The 17632-nt window shown below is 36.6% G+C and overlaps 1 protein-coding gene across 9 annotated transcripts in view; it reads left to right on the plus strand.

Moving 5' to 3' along the window:
* MYBPC1 (myosin binding protein C1) overlaps window positions 1–17632 on the plus strand; it is a 72330-nt gene that overhangs the window by 12774 nt on the left and 41924 nt on the right. For 8 of the 9 annotated variants that reach the window (XM_063395678.1, XM_063395685.1, XM_063395682.1 and 5 more), the window contains exons 2-5: window positions 7574–7606; window positions 10465–10506; window positions 16513–16548; window positions 17203–17238. In XM_063395678.1, the coding sequence (XP_063251748.1) occupies window positions 7574–7606; window positions 10465–10506; window positions 16513–16548; window positions 17203–17238 (147 nt within the window). The remainder of the gene's footprint in view (window positions 1–7573; window positions 7607–10464; window positions 10507–16512; window positions 16549–17202; window positions 17239–17632) is intronic. The other variant, XM_063395680.1, reaches the window with a different exon arrangement.

Here is a 17632-nt window from a genome sequence, read left to right on the forward strand (position 1 = left end):
TTTTTTTTTTTTTTTTTTTTAATGGGTTTTTTTTTGTTTTACAACGTAAAAATAGGAGTGCTGCTTCTGTCCTCTAGCCATAAGCACCCATCTCGTTGGCAATCACAGCCGGTTTTCTCCTTTGTGTTTAACCGGAGCCAGAATCGTGTAGTGCATCGAGTGAAGCAGCATTAGAGAGTGGCTCAGGTGGCTGAGAACAGGTAGGTGAGGAATGCAGAATTTCAGGAGTTGTGAATCATTCCAGACTCACATTAAGTTGGTGCTAAAAAAGCTGAGATGGTGCCGTAATAGAGGGAAAACTGAGGCTCTCTACTGTTTGTAGGAAGAAGCTGATTCTGTGTGGTATCTCCACAATTTTCACTCTGCACATTTAGGAGGAAAGCTCACACTAAGAACTATTTTCAGCAACATTCAGTGTTGCATATACCTCATTGTATAACAAGTTTTGCAGTGACATTTCAAAATAGAATGGTTTTATTTCCAAACGTGAAAATAAAATTTAACACATCAGGATGTGGAATAAAAGATAAATCAATGTCACCATGAATAGTCTCAGGCTCTGCAAGTACAGTTGTGCTGACAAAGCCTTCTCATGAAGGTGTAGTAATGACAGTAAACTGAATTTCCTCACACTGGGAAACGCTGTAGCACATTTCAGCAAAACTTTTGTCTGATAAGTGGTTAACAAGCAGAACTTTACTGACAAGATTTTGCAGGCTAAATAGCATCACAAAATTTTAGTCTGGAAGTCAAAAAATCTCACAAGTTGAGATTTTTGGTTTGGTATGGTTTAAATGATGAAATAAAGTGGAAAACTGTGGTTGCAAAAAACTCTGTGAAAAAAGACTTAGGCAAAAATTTCAACGACATTTGGTACTCAAACTGTTGTCCACTGCTAGTCTGTGAAGTGTGAAATACCAGCATGGATACTCCTTTCTTCTGTTAGCTGCACAAGTGCTCAGGACCTGACTTTATGGATTATTTTCTTTGATATAAAGTAAGAGAAGAAAGATATCATGGAAATAGAATGGAATTCAATTACTCCATCCTGGTGCCTTTTGGACTGAGTAGGCTAAAAGTGAGTCTAAGTATTCATGGGAACTTGATAACCAGACTATAGCCACTAAAATTCCCCTATCCATCTTAAATACTGCCAATGCTTGGCAGCTTTCTAGATCCCTGTTACAGTACACACAAAATTTTGGGTCTGAAAAAGAAGAAACTTAGAAGACTATAGACATGTAAACATATCTTTTATTAATTTGCATTTGTTCAAGGTCATGATTACAGTGTTCTTTGGAGATTAATTCTTATGTGAAAGCATAAGAAATGAGTGGAAGCTTACATATGGTCAGGTTTGATCTAGAAGCATCATTCCAGAGAAGTGGAAACCACAAGGAAAGCACTCTAAATAAGCAATGATTATTTTATGCACTTCCATAACTGTGAATGGCAGTGAAGAAAAAATCTGGACTCACCAATTAGACTGCAGCTCCTCATGTGGATCTGTAAACTATTTCTTTGGTGTCTAGTCCATTCCACAGAATTCCCTATTACCATACTTTTGTTGCAATTGTTCATTCAGTTTTTCAGGTCAGGGAACATTCTCACATTTAGCATGTGATGGTTTGATTGGCTCCAGTGGCCCCTTAAATCCTTTATAATGGAAAGCATTCAGATTAGTCCTGAAATGGGACTACTCAGTGAGATTATATGATGGGACTATTATCCTCAGGCTTATTTGGGTTTTTTAAATTTTAATCATACACTAATCTAACTTTTTAATTTAACTCTTTGTTAATTTTATTTCTTCTTCTGTCCCTACCTAAATGTGCACGACTGGGCTGTGACACTTTCAGCTTGTGGAATAGTTATAAAATAACTCAGCTGCAGTGAACAAGCTGATTTGTTCACTCTGTTACAACAGGAGGGAGTATTTAACATAAGGTTGCTGTTTTCATCTATAAGTACTGTCACAAGTCAAACCTAGCAATTTATCTGTTCAATCCATCACTACAAGTGGAAACAGAAACTAGAAATACATGAAAAATGTATCAGTTTGGCTCTATCACACTATTGGCCATAATAATAGTCATTTGGCCAGCCAACAGAGCACCAATAAGACACCAGAGCTTATTTACTTCAGTCCTTAAGAACAAATTTGCTTTCAAGATTCAGGACCAATGTCTGTTTAGAACAGTTTCTCTAGGTATATTTTAAAAAAATAACATAGAAAATGTCCGTGGACATTCACAAAAAAGGTAGTGATTTCATCTGATATTGTAGTTTCTTGCTTCTGCTCAGATTGGGAATTGTCTGCGGAAGTTGCACACAAATCAGATTATTTCTCAGTGGACAATGGACTCATGAGGCTCCAGGCAGACCCTGTGTGCATGATTGTGCTCAGATTTTGCAGAATAAACATTCCTCCTTTTTTTTTTTTTTTTTTTTTTAAGAATTATATTTACTTCAATTTAAGTCCAATTGAATGCATTTTTATTTTTGTAAATTACTTGAACCAACCCCTCTCTTTTCCAGCTCATTTTCTGGGGTGTGCTAACAGTACTGTTTTCCAATGAACTGCTCCTCATGCTCTGGTAATCTCTATAGTTTGTTGAGTAAATTCCTGTCTCCCAAAAGGTGAGGCTATGGCTTTTACCCACATCACAGACACCACTGTGATTGGGGTGAAGTGATCCATAAAAATAGTCCAACCATTTTGAGCTATTTCTCGTTTTTGGAGCAACTTTTTTGGATGGGGAGGATATAAGGAATGAAAGGAATAAGTTTTACTGCTTTTGTTTTCTGCTAATCTGGACATGAGGTCTGTCAAGGAACTGTTCCACATCCTTAGTCCTTCCCTGGCCGCCTATTTCAGTGGAGCATCTACCTCAGGAGAAAGCCTGGTGCCCCAAGGACGGTTCTTGTTTCTTACCAGGGCAGGCACATGGGCCAGTCCTTACACATGACAAGTGCAGAGGGGCTGGGGTGAGCCCTGCTCTCTCCCCAAAGCAGCGTTTTGTCTATTTTTGTCTGACTAGCAGAGTCAGCACTTTAGGAATGCCTACGTAATAGTTATATTGGTCTGATCCCTCGAGGCTACATCCGAAAAAATTAATCCACCTACTTAAATCTGACACAAGTTGATGGTGACAGGTCTTTGTGACAAAAAGCATTAAGTGACTATCCTCATGTTGTTTGACATATGGGAGTCTCTTTAATAGGTTGCTGTTGCAAAGACAGATATCATACCTGTGTCCATGATGGTGCAGCCACAGGTCCTGCTTTCCTTTCCAAGTAAATGGGGAATGAGTCCTCTGCTCACACTGAGATCCTGAATCTCTTGGCTATTCTTTGATGGATTGTAACTGATCTGTACAGAAATGCAGGGAGAAATTAGTGCAGGAGACTTTCCTCCTCCTTCCTGTGAATGTTCCAGCCCAATGACAGTGAAATGTTATCTTTAGGTTTTCTCCAAGCCCTGATTTAATGCTCAAGGTAATTTCCTTTACTTACCTAAGGTTAAAAAAAAAAACAAAAAAACAAAAAAAAACCCCCTACTGTTTTTCCAAAATTATTGAAAGTTCTTAAGCCTACCCAAAATAAAGCTGGTCTTGAGTACAGAGCTGAATAATGGAAAGGGTTATCCAGCCACACCTCATTCCCAGTATGCTTGCTTACAGGTTGCAGTTCTTGAAAGGTCTGAACTGCAGGTCTCCAGGACACTTTGCTTTCAGCACGGCAGTAGCGCAGGACATGGAGACTATTTTAGAACCATCACCATGCCTCATTATAATTGCACTCCAATGTGAAAGTAATATATGTGATGTCAGGGGGTTTCTATGCTTTGTGCTGCCAGAGAAGCCAATGGAAGTGGGAATCCAGAGCCCTTGAGAACTGGCCACCACACACAAACTGACATCCCTATGTCAGGTCCCTGCCAAAGCTTCTTCTGGCTGTTGCAGGCTGGATGCCAGTGCAACCAGACCTAAAATGGAATTGAAATTTTAAATAATGATAGCCTCAATTTAACATGGTTCTTAAGTGTTTTCATAACATTAGCACATCATGGAACTTTAAGGAAGAGATTTTAAGTCTTATTTTATCTGAAAAGCTGAACATGATAAGTGTGGAAAAGAGATGGAAAATTGCTGGTAATGGGTCAAGCTGCATCTCCTGCTAATTTTCAAGTGTGTATGTGTGTGTATATAATTATAAATTACAAATAAAAATGTCTTGGCTCTAAGTGCTCATATCCTGTGTCAAACTGGATCCTGAATGCATCTCATGACATGGCTGAGGCATGAAAGCATTTCTGGAGATGTTATCTAAGCAACAGTTGTGCTTTCATTTTACTTGCTAACTACACGTAATGCACCATCTTTTCTGAGTAGCCATGTAGAGAGGACTGCTAAGTTCATTCCTATCCTTGCTGTAGGATTACATCTAGCCAGATACATCTAACCAGTTTCCCAACTAGTGACTAACCCAAGGTCTGTGTGTAGCACGACACAACCCACTGAATTACAACATTCTCTGCTTCTCAAATAAAGAACTGCAAAGAAGAGACCTTTTGTTTCAGGCACTCTGAAGCAGAAGTTAATTTTGTACTGTAGAAGGTGCACTTGACATTACGGTGTCAATTCAGTGGTAACTGGACCTTCAACAGCCTCTTTCCCCTTTAGCCCAAGAGGCGTCATTGCAACCCAGTGAACTGCACTTCTCCAAAGGGACTGAAGGTTGCATGCTGGAGACTTTCCCCACCAGCAACGCCCTGACAATGCCTGGACAGAGCACCATATTAGGCAACAGGCCACGGGGAATGGCATGTGGGGACTCCAGGGAGCATGCCTCCTAGGGAAGGAGCACAACCATACGCTGCTTGTTGAGTGTGCAGAGCCCTGTCCTGGCTGACAAGCCTGTTGCAGAGGTCAGCCAGAGAGGGCTATCATTCTTTGGGGAGGTGGAAACTACTCGGAGCTATTAATGGTTTTTTTCCTGGCTGTCCTCAGGAATGGAACTGTAAGCCAGGCATGACCATGAAAGGGTCTGTGCAAGGGCCAAAAGATTATGTTGAAGTATCTCCCATGTCTCTGCCACCCCCAATGCCTGGAACTCTCCCCTTTTCTTTTTTCTTCCTGTGTTATACTTCAAGTCTCTCCTTTGAGCTCCATTCTTGCCTCAGTTTTCTTAGCACTAACCTGAACAGCCTTGCATTATGGTTTAGGAAACAAACCACTGACTTCTTGGTCTGGCTTCAGTCATCATCCCATCACAGAATTGCAGAATAGCTGAGGCTGGAATGGACCTTTGGAGATGGACCTTTGGAGACAGTCTAGTCCAAGCTCTCTGCTAGGAACAGGGTCCAATACAGTAGGTTGCCTGTGAGAGTGCTCAGGTTTTGAATGTCTTCTTTTGTTGTCTGCATGCATGAGATGAGGTTTAGACTATAATAATAGTGTTTCAGGTCTGGTCTGTGCTGTAGATTTTGGCTAACATCTGTGCTGGGTGAGGCATGACTTGTAAGATATGTGATTGCTGAGCAGAATTACAGTGTTGGTGAAGCCACAGAATACCTCTCAAAATGAAAGAAAAATTTGAGGCAAGTCCCTCAAAGGTCTCATAAGCCTTTCATCTTAGAGTAGAAAGTGCTTTATTTGTGGAGTTTTTAATTTAAGTTTGTAACTCTTACTGGTGAGCCAGGGAGGATTTTCTAATTCAGTGTTCATAAGAATACTCCCTGTTTCTAGCTGTTAAATTTCACAAGGACAATTATACAATCAATAATTTTCTGCTATTACTTTTCCATGCAAGAAACATATTTCCATGCCACAATATTTTACTCTCAGCATAAACAGTGAGAAATGACATGGTAGCAAAGGCAAATAGGTTCTGAGACATACTCTTTGTGGTACAATTTTCATGTTTCCATATCAATTTTTTTCATATTTTTCTAGGCTGCAAAACAAAACTTAGTATGTCAGTAATTAGACCAGAAAAAATAAATTGCTATCAACCTATGTAAAGATATTTCATTATATTCACATTCTGTGTGTTGGTCTTTAATATCCTTCCTTCCATTCTGTGTGGTGGGTGCTGTGATCAGAACATACAACAAAAGCTCTTTCCTTGTAGCAAGGGATTTCCTTAAGAACCTCTACAAGGATTTGCTGTTGTACTTGTGTATGTGACTGGAAGTTCCTAAACTATATCAAATTCACACACTCAGCTTAAAATTATATTTGCACTAAAATATTCTTCCCTTTAAAAAACTAAATGGATTTATTAAGAATGAAAATTGTGTTTTAGTTATATTTAGAAGTGAGTGTAAAGGAATAGCCTTACCAGCATTTCTGTGTGACAGAGATTGAATTTTTCCTGAATCTGACCTCAGGTGGGGTCCCAAGGGTTAATGTCCATAACATGACAAAGGTCAGTAAGAGCCATCTACTCTTACAGTTGAGGGTTTCAACCCTTTAAATCTTTGCTTGTTATAAGTAGTTAAACTGTAAGTGAATGTTAGTACCAAAAACTATTGCTGTATTCAATCTGTCTAGATCCCTAGAGCTTTTAAGTGTTGAAAATAAGCTTTCTTTTCTGTTTTAAAAAATGTATTTTAGCTAGTCAATTTTTTTCATGTTTTTAGGTGGGAGAACATGTTATCCCAAAAGGATTACATTTAGATAGGATAAAAAGCCTGGTTTCTGTATCACACATTGGAAAGGGAAGTGATTTACATTAAAAATCATCATTGAAAGAAAGAAAACCTAAACATACTGCAGGTCCTACTCAGAGCAGCTAAAATGTTTTGTTTTGTTTTGTTTTTTTACTTTCTGCTTACACAGAACATTGAGCTCTAGATCTAATGGCGTGATGAAAACGAGGTGAAGGTTTCTGGATTGACTCTGCGCGATCCCCCTAAGTTGATGGACCCATTGCACTTAACAGTTAAAGTAGTATCTGGTATTATTTCAGTTGGTGGAAATTTTTGCTTGATTTCACTCATGAGTGAGAGATCTTATCACTCTCTAAAACTACCTGAAAGGAAGTTATAGACAGGTAGAGTTCAGTCTCTTCTCCCAAGTAAAAGGTGATAGCACAAGAGGAAATGGCCTCAAATTGCGCTGGGGAGGTTGAGATGGGATATTAGGAAAAAAATTCATCACTGGAAGGGTTGTTGACCACTGGAACAGGATGCCTAGAGAACTGCACTCAACATACCTGGAGGAATTTAAAAGATGTGTAGATGTGGTGACTTGGCAGTGCTGGGTTGATGTCTGGACTCAATGATCTTAAAGATCATTTCCAACCTAAAAGAGACTCTACATTTCTGTGAATATTATCTGTCTCCACATGAAACAATTTCACTAACTTCTCTTTGCAGAACAAGAGCTTTAGATCTCTTACCTTATCACCCTGAAGCTGTCACATGTTGTGTGTGTGAAAGCAAAATAAACTTCACAACTGCATTTCAATATTAAAGAACTCAAAATCAACAAATGTATACCAAATGTATGAAAAATATTTGCTTGTATTTGAAGCTCAATATCTTTCTTCTTTCCTCATTTTTCAGAAACTGAAAATGAAAGTGCACCGCCACCTCCAGGTTAGTGTAAAAAATGCCAATTTGAGCTGTGGCACTAACAGTTGCATGAGACTAGATACTGCATAGCCATAACATGGTTTGAGTTCATTGTCTCTTTGAAAGTAAGAGGACAGTAAGAAACGTAAAAAAAAGCCTGCCCAAAAAAGATATCGTCACTTCACTTTGCCTGAATACTGGTTTTTCAGACTCGGTTTTTGTTTGTGAGTGATTAGTTGTTTGCTTAATATTGTGTATACCCTTCAGGATACAGGTCAATTATTGCTGCCTAAATTATGTGGTTAAATTATGCTGTCCTCTTTGATGCTGGCAGCATCTAATTACCAAAATACTCCCTTTCATTTTGCCTCAAAGGTATGCTGTGAGTAAAGTCGAAAGAATCAAGTATGGGATTCCTTTTACTTACTTTTAGCCCTTTGAAAATTACGTATGATGTCTAAGTAGTTCAACAGTTCCACCTCTGACCAGCGGAGCACATCCTGGGTCATACATGCTCATCCAATGGGCATTTCCCAGGTAACCTATCTAAAATGTCACCAGATATCCATGTGTGGGCAATTGCCCTGAGGAGTCAGATTAATTGTCTGGAATGGAGTGGCTGAGTTCCAGGAAGCCAAAGTCAGGTGAGGTGAAACTCCTTGATAAGGATGAGGGCTTCAGATGAAGCTCTGAAAAGCACAAGAGTTCTCTTTAGTGGGAGATGGAAAGGTGGGCAAGCCTTTGCCTTGTAACTTCAGCTATATTCTCAGGTAATGGTTAATACATTTATCTACAATATGCATGTCTAATTTAACCATTTGGTAGATTTTATTCTCTGTATAGCAACCTAAACAGCAACTCCAAACAGAAAAAATACCCTACAAGTGTTAAATCTGCCTTTACTTATTGTCCTGCTAACTGGCATTTTACAAGGCTGGTTCAAGATATCTTTGTTTCAACAATACACTCTTTCATTAAAAAATGAGAAAGATATCATTTGCCACAAGGCATTTCATAGTTAAATTTTCCACATATTATTTTTGTGTGATGAACTCTTTCATATTGCATATATTTGTAAGGAAAGTTAATTGGTTTTTAATTAATGATATTTTACTCAACCATAAAATTTGTACAGTTAATATTAAACTAATTAATTTCACCCTTAGGGTCTTACCTGATATACTTTGTACTTGAATTCATGTTTTTAATCAATCTTAACTTTTAAGTAGAAGTGAAATGAGGAACAGCTCTTTTTATACAGAAAGGAATAGCATCTTTGAAGTGCTACGTTAAAAACATCTATTAACATTTTTGAATAATTACCAACTTCCTTTCTATTTAAAAACACAGGATTCAATACAAAATCGCTTCTAAAACCTCCTTTCTTTTCTCCTTACCTGTTTTTCTTCTGAAAAATAAGAAAGGTGTCATTAGGCCTTTATGGTTGGGCACAGACCAAACTGGGATATTTCTAAGCTGGACGTGCCAGTCATTTCTAGCTTCCTTCTGCCTGACTCAACATGCTAATACACAAAGAGGGAACTTGGTTTCAAGATTCCAAATTTTATAGCTTACAAATAGTTTATTGGACATAATCAAACATGTGGAACTGCACCAGGAAATTTTGGGGAAGTCATTGTGAGAGGACTTTCCAGATCTCAATGTCAAGCCACAAAAGTGGAACACTTAGACTGATGAAGCTCTCAAATAATATGTTGACATGCTACCATCTCCCAAGAACAGTGAAATCTCCTGATCCAAGTTCCTGCTGGAAAAAAAAAAAAGTGTTGCTGTAGCAAAAGTCCCATTAAAAAGGAACATCTGACCAAGATGGACAACCTAACAAATGGAGCTTGAGAATTTAGGGAATCCAGACAGAAAGATCCATGAGTCTGTCACACTCCCAGAATGTGGAGTTTCCTTTTAAGTTTCAGCTTTAATTTTCATAGTTACTGTGTTCACACACACATGTGAACAAGAAATCAGGATAATCAGAGAATCAACTGGCTCTTGCAGATGTTTTCTCCATGGAACAAAAATTATCTTAAATCTATCCTGACAATGTTAGTCTGTTGACCATCACCCAAATCCATGTTCTGTCAGGCAGTTGACAGGTAAGTTTGCCACAGAAAGCCCCTGTTCACAGGCAATAGGTTATTGAGTGTTTATAACTTGAAGACAGCACACTTCACATGATTTGACAAGATTCTAGATTGAATGAAGTAGGAAACCAAAAACGATAAGGGATCCTATAAAAACCTGAAATAGAGTGTGGAAGTTGTTTTGTTCAAAGCACAGTCCAAGTTTTCTCATACAGATGAGGTTAAAAATAATTCACATTCACCTGCTCAGAGTAGAGGACAGGCTAGCAGTTCTGATCAAGAACACTAAGTACAAGTAGTCTCAGCAAGACTATGTTGATAATGATGAAGATGATGATAAAAAATTAAAGAACATCCTCATAACACTCTCTCTGTACTTCTTAAGGATCAACTGAGTGGCAGTAACTCATGTCTGATCCAACTTCTTTCCAATTAACAGTGATATATATCTCATTTCAAAAGCTTTTGCAAATAAGCCCAAGAACAAGAGACTAACAACTGCTGCTTCTAAAAAACCCAGCATTTTTCTTCCACTGAGCCCAGGAACATCAATCTTACATGACTTGTTCAAAATAAAGAAATTGGATTGATATGCACAGGTTGTAAAATGCTTCATGGGATTGCAACTGTATATTACATATACACGTATATGTATGTGTACATACATATACACACATGTTGTTTTTCCAATACTAGCAGAACCTGCATTTTTTAATGCTGTGTAAGTCTTTCTTTTTACTTTAAGATCCTCTCAAAACTATACTTGTACTTCCTACACAGAACAAACAACACCACAGGAGGGTGGAAATGAAAAGGGTAAAGGTAAGTCTGAAACCATACTATAAAAATGGGCACTAAAGAAAACATTCCTAAATGCTGTTCTGATGCTGGATTGTTTGAGCTTCAATTCAGAATTTTGGTGCTAAATTTCAGAAGCATGATGTGAGGCTTCCTAGATCTTTTTTTTGCATGACTTACCCAGCACAGGGAAATTATGATATTTATGAATATCTTCAAAAATTCTGCAAACCAGACTGATACTTTAGCAACAGTATTTATATTGAATGTGCAATTAATCAATCACATTACAAGTGATTTGCATGAGCAGAAAACTGTGTTTAAATTAGCCTGGATGTTGCCAGTGACCAAGCTTGCTAAAACTCAGATACTATGCACACTGGTTGCTTTTAAATAAAGTGGACAATGTCGTACTGTCATTCTAAGCTGTTTCTGTTCTACCACAGAAAATTGATATTTTACCTTTCAGAAAGCCCCATAGACTTTTCCATCTGAAATTAAAAATCACACGTTCATCTTTCTGTCCCCACTGGGAGCCCAGCAGCTGAGCTCTTTACAGGTTCTGAAAAGTGTGTTTGAGGATTTTCTGCTGTGAGCAAATAGTTAACTGTTCCACTAGCAATGTGTGCAAAAATCAGCCCCAGTTTTAATTAATATTTTTGTGCTGTTCAGATTAGATTCTAGCTCTCTTGTCAGTTCTTCTGGTTAGGAGGATACATTTTGAGGGAACTGGGCCAAATTCCCCTGCTTTTTGTGGGACCCCTGCCAAAATAAAAATCAAACACCCCATAAGGTTTTTTTGAAAAGAATAATCTCTTTTTTTAAACTTAATTCTGATCAAAGGCTAAACCAGACCAAGATACGTTTACAAGTGATGCAGTGCTTGGTTTTTATCTGGCATGGTTATGCAAAATCAAGAAATGGCTTGCTTGAAAATGTATTCTGGCTTTTGGTGTCTTCCAAACAAAATCTTGTCTTTTAGACAGACTGGATGCATACTCGATACTTGCAGTTTTATTTGGCAAAGGCATGCATGGCTATTTTTCTCAGCAGAGTCAAAATATAAACACTAAGAATGTGTGATTCAAGTATCCTTTTGAAAATAAAAATGCTGAACCAGGCTTCAGTGCATGCTATTTTGCCAGTTATCCTTGCATTGAGCAATTATTTTGACACACAAAGTTTTGTGTGAGTAATCAAATCTGTCAACTTGGTAATGGAAATGCAATTCAGAAATAATTTGCATGCTTAATGATAGGAAAAAGATGAAGGTTTTGCCTCAAGCTATTCCAACAGTTAGTTCTGCTTGCTTTAATTTGGATATGAGAGAAATGTTTGTTCCCAAACTGAACATGAAGGGTGATTTCCTCACTGCTTACAAGCCTACATTTCACTGAATAAAAATGAAAACATGGTAGGTAACTTATCCAAAATTTCTGTTATCTCCTTATACATTATCATGTTTCTGTTTTGAATTTAGTGAAGGACACAAGTATTTTCTAGGAGGAAAAATGTTAGTCCTGACAGAAACCTCTCAGTGCTGGGAGGATTTTACTACGAAAAAAATGTTGTTTGAGATCCTACTATGGAAAATTTTCCCAGTTTCAGTCCATGGTGGCAGCTGTTGCCTCTGCAAAAATTCCAGTGAAAGTCTGAATATTAATATGTAGACGACCTTCTGCCATGCTCCAGTGAAACTGTCACCTCTGCAAAGCAAACTAGATGTCACTGCCAGACAGTCAGTAGTAATACTTCTAAAAATTAGTTGCAGTGCAGTTGTTCCTATCAGCTCCTGTTTTATTGCAGATTATCACCAAGTAAGGGAAAACATATTTTCATAGAGTGATTCCTTCAGGTTTGTGTGCCAGAAAAAAAAAAATCTTTATAATGGTGAACATAATTCACAAAAAAGGTAAAGGTTCCAGTCTTCCAACCTGTCCAAAATAATTTACACTTGAAAACAAACAGTTCATCAAGGAAATTATGAGAGAACTGGCTAGATGTTAGCTTTTATATAAGCTATATGTAAAAGACTTTCTGCAGCTTCAGAAGTAGCAGGTTTGGGTACTTTACTGAATGGGAATGAGATGGGAAATATTTAATACCTGAATTCCACAGCAATTTTACAATATTTGTGTGCCAGCAGTTGTGACCTGTTCGCTGATAATTTATGAGATAGACTGTAGACACTGTAGGAACCTGAAAGGGGACTGTGCTGGAACCTGACATCTAGGAAAGAAACCTTGGTAGTCCATCTAAATCCCATAGTCCATAATTTTCACCTCATCTCTAAGAAAAAATTAACAACAGATGTTAGGAAGATAGAGTATACCTATCTGTGTGTCTGTTTTACTGTTCTATTTCTTTTTAGTACTTATTGTCTTTGTGAAATGACATATTTATATTCCTTTGTGTTCACTGTAAAGTTATGAAATGAAAAATAGTGTGGTAAATTCTTTGTATCTCATGGTTATTCTCCTGTAAATTAGTAGCTCAAAACAGTAAACATAAAATTTTATTTCATAAAATAAACCAGTTTAAAAATATCTTAATAATGTTGTAAAAATTTAGTATATATGTGATCATCCATTTTATTTTCAGAGAAAAAAAGTGAATCAGCAGAAATTCCTCCAAATTTACTATATTGTCTTATATTCGTTCAGTTTAAATGCTTGTGTCTTCATTTTTAATTTTAGTATTATCTTACAGAATAAATATGTTATAATTTTGTTCCCTCTTGCTGGAATAATAATCACATTTTAATGTCAATTTGCTCATTCCTTTTTTTAGGTCCCATCCAGCTATTCAGAAAGCTACTAAAATTTCTGTATATTTTACTGATACCTTTCCTCTAGGTTTCTTCCAACCACTACTAAAATGCTCATTGCATGTGTCATCCTTGTATTTTTCCAGGTTTCACTTATCCACTCATCTCCCTACTAAAACTTCCCCTCTATGGGAATGTACTTCATTTACCATTTCCAAAATGCCAAGTCCCCTTGATGGGACTGCTGAACTCCCTTTGAAAATCAGGTTGGTAATTGAAGCCAACTAAATTTGAAACTCTCAGTCTTGCTATGCTCTGTAATTTCAGCATAAACAATAGAATAGAAAAATTAAATAATATGCAATTAATAGGTTTTTGCCACTTCTGCACAACATTAAGTTTTTCAGCAATGTGGCTGATGGCAGAATAGCAGCTTCTACTTTGTGTAGGATGTTTCAGATCAGAGGAAAGTAGGTGTAAAATTCCTGATACCAGCAGCTCATACATAAATCAGTAATTACATTTTTTTGGACAGATTTTTCTACATTTTCTGTGCCAGCAGTCAGAAATTTTAATGTTAAGGTTGCACTAAGTGTGTTTAGATCGGCCTCTCTGGAGATATGGAGAGTTCTTTCATCCAACAAGAATCCTGATGCAGCTCAGTCTGCTCCACAGTTAATGTTATCATTTAGCAACAAGGAAAAGAAATATAAATGCCTTATATGTTAATGAGAGTGGGCCACAGACACAGAATAAAGATTTCTACTGAGTGATGCATCTGATCAGCCTCCTGTCAAACAAATCAATTGATTTCCCCATACCAAACTCTTGTCATGCGTTGTCATTTCATTCATATTCCATTAAAAGTTTCCTTGCAGAAGATGAGGGTAGTGAATTAATGATCATAGCTCTACTGACAGATCTAGTATTTTTGCTGTTTCTGTTATCTTTAAATAGACTTTATTGCTAGCATAATCTATCATTCATCACAGAAACTGAATTGGCTACAGCTGCTGAACCAATAGTCAGTCCATTTTGTCCTAGAAGCCTGAGACAGAAGGAGTGATGGATTGATGATTACTCATTTATCAAAACAATTCCTCCAGCACGTACTATTTTCATACTCTTTCCATTTCTAAAACATTCAATTGGGTTTTCATCTTGATTCTTCTGACACGTTTGTTTTTTTCCTTTGTCTTTGATGTTAACATTTTGCTTAGAAAATGATAAATGAAAATGAAATGAAAAATGATAGATTGCCCTGGAGAAACCCCAGCAACCCCTCTGCAAAACTAATGACTTCTTTTTGGGTTTTTTATTTCAAACGATTAAATGAAAGAGGAACCTGAGTGGTCATTTCATAACTTGATTATCACACATCATCATGTAGGATGCATCACATCAAATATTTAACTCAAATATGTAAATTTTTTTTTTTTTCCCAGCCAAATGGCTCTTTGAGCCATCATCAATCACAATGGTGACATCATTGACAAAAAAGGCTGAAAGTACACTTAATGCTTTCATGAAATATGGAGAAATATTTGCAGTGGAAGCACAAAGCCTTGCATTCAATTAGTTGCTAATGCAGTGTGTTAAAATGTCTGACATGACTAAATCATTACAGTGCTTTTACTGAAAATCAACATTTTCAACATCTGCTTATGGCATTGGATGATGCAGGTCATGAGAACTCTTCCATTCTTCTTTTTCCTATGAATAAGAAAAAACATTTGCAAGATAACATATTAATGCTTCCTGTGTAGGCATACTTTTCACAACTCTCATCCTTCTCCCAAGGGATCTTTAAAATGAAGTTTGATGAATCATTAAAAAGGAATGAGTAAAGCATTATGGCGAAGTAGATAAATTCTATTAACAGACTTTTAATTACCCTTCAGTGGTTAAACAAGCCCAAAAAATCAATATTGCCAATGTTTACAAAAATGCAACTATATTTTACATGTGCTTTTGTCATTGTTATTAGATTTTTCCTTTAAAAATATAGATAAATTATAAATTTAAGGTAAAAAATCAAAGGATAATTTCAGATTTAAAATTTGATTATGGAAACACAAGTAGGAGGTATAAAAAAATCCAACCCCGCCAAAAAAAAGTATATTTAGAGATGCGGGTTAATATTTTTCCAAAGTTGTTCTTGTTTACCTCTTGTTAAAACTTGTTAACATTTTAACAAAATGCTCTCTATTTTAAAATGTTCTACAGATTATTTTTTACACTGTATAAAAGCATGTTATCTTCATATTACTTGTGTATTAAATCCTAAAGATATCTAGTCTATTTTTGTCTTTCAAAGGATAAGTTGGTTATTTTCTTTCTTTTTTTATCTTTAAGCTTTTAAGGCACTAAGACCTTTTGCTTATTTTTATCAAAGCTGATCTCTGAAGTTTCTAGTACACATCCAAAATTCAAAGAGGCTCTTGTAAAGATGGTCTTTACCTTATTCTGGTTTTCTAATAATTATGATTACAGTATTTCCATTTAATGCCAGTTTCATGTTTTTCTCAGGCTATCAATTTATATAAATATAAGCCTCAATGTATTTTATATGTTTAACCATTTAAAAATACCTGGGTAACAATGGCTTGTAGTGATTTAATACCTCAATACAGTCAGCTTTTAATGTGATCAAAAGGAAAATCCAGCATGGTGATAATAGTTCTTTCCTTATTTATAATTATTCTCCTGTTGATATGAGGAAAACCTGAGTTGTGTATTCCTTGCACTTTGAATTACTTTTATAGTATAGAAATTACAAAGTATAAATGGAGGGGGCTAGTTTTAACTTCTTCATATCTTGATTTAATAATGCTGAATGCATATGTGGTGCACATTTCAATTGCAGACGTGGTCATCAGAGAAATGACATCTTCCTCAGGTTAGATATGTGATTCTCCTTCATTTCATTGTGGCTTTTTAGTGTAATTACTGTGGATTACATCTCTAACAAACAGAATCACTCTGCAGCTCTCATATAAACTCATGATTTAATCATAGATCACAGTCCACATCTCATTTTGTTTTTTACTTGCTTGAAACATCAAGGTTTACCATTTCAGCTACTGAATTATGCAAAGCTTTCCTCATCAGTTTGAAGCTTCCATTGTGAGTGTTCCTGAATATTGCAATTTATTTCCCTTTCTTTTGCAGGTTTTACATTTTCATGTAGTTGTTTTAAAGCAGATGATCACCTGTGCTTTCAGTTTCTTCATGTGCTTTTTCATTTGTATTTCTTTTCACAGATGAAGATGACACCTCAGTTAGTACTCCACCAGCAGGTTAGGCCTGTGATAGTGCTTTGAGTGTGTATGTATGTATGTATTTTTCTCTTGAATATTAATGAAGAAAGAGTCTAAACCAGTGGACTGAACTCAAAACATATGACTTAGAAAATGTTTTAAAGTGGCCTTTATTTTATTAATCTCTGTTCAGAAGTACAAGACCCTTATATCACTTAAGTCCCTTTCCAGTCTTTTCTTGAGGTCTTTAGTAGATCTCCCAGTGGAAGGTAAAATATTGGTTAGTAGATCCAAATCCAAATAATACACTGCTTAAATAATCAAACTACTGTCCCTCAGACAAATATTGAGGAAGAGAAATTCATCTGTTACCTGGAACTACAAAAATCATGGAAAAAACATCCGCCTCATCCGCCCCATGTAACCTTTCTAAAGAAACTCTTGAACAGAACTAAATTAATTTAGATTTTCTAGAGAAAATGGGGAAGATTTCTGGGGGCTTTTCTTAGCTGTTCATTTTCTTCTGGTATTCAAGTAGTTCTTCATGGATATGGTCCCAAATATTTTGTCTGATCTTTTTGTATGAAGAATCCATGTTCTTAACATCCCAGTGATCTGAGGTCAGTTAAGCTGATCTCTGATCTGATCTGTGATCTCTGAGCTGGTGTCATCTAAATTGCTCTTCCCTTTCAGATGGGATGTCTAAGCCAGCGGAAAGAAAAGATTCAGGTGAGACCTTCTGAGAAACAGGACAAAACACTCCCATAACTATATAATAAAAATACTGTTTAGACTTTGTTTTTAAAAAAGAATATTTTATTTTCATTTTTTAGACAGTAGCAAACTATAGCTGTTGAAATGCTTCCACGTACCAGGGCGAATAGGTTTCTAGCAGCTAAACCAGGAGTGAGAGAAGGCTGTGCTGCACAAAACAGGACATGTCTAGCAGTATTTGACACATACATACATACTTATCTATCTATATCTGTTTCTGTATAGATAGATACAGATAGCTGTTCCATTCCTCCTCAGCCTACAGGAATTCCATTCCTTTATTCAGCCTCACCCAAATCCCACACACAGGTCCCAGAAGACTGTAGGAGAATGGCTGCTTCTCACACCT

Source organism: Prinia subflava, chromosome 4 (genome assembly GCF_021018805.1).
Source record: "Prinia subflava isolate CZ2003 ecotype Zambia chromosome 4, Cam_Psub_1.2, whole genome shotgun sequence".
Taxonomy (NCBI): domain Eukaryota; kingdom Metazoa; phylum Chordata; class Aves; order Passeriformes; family Cisticolidae; genus Prinia; species Prinia subflava.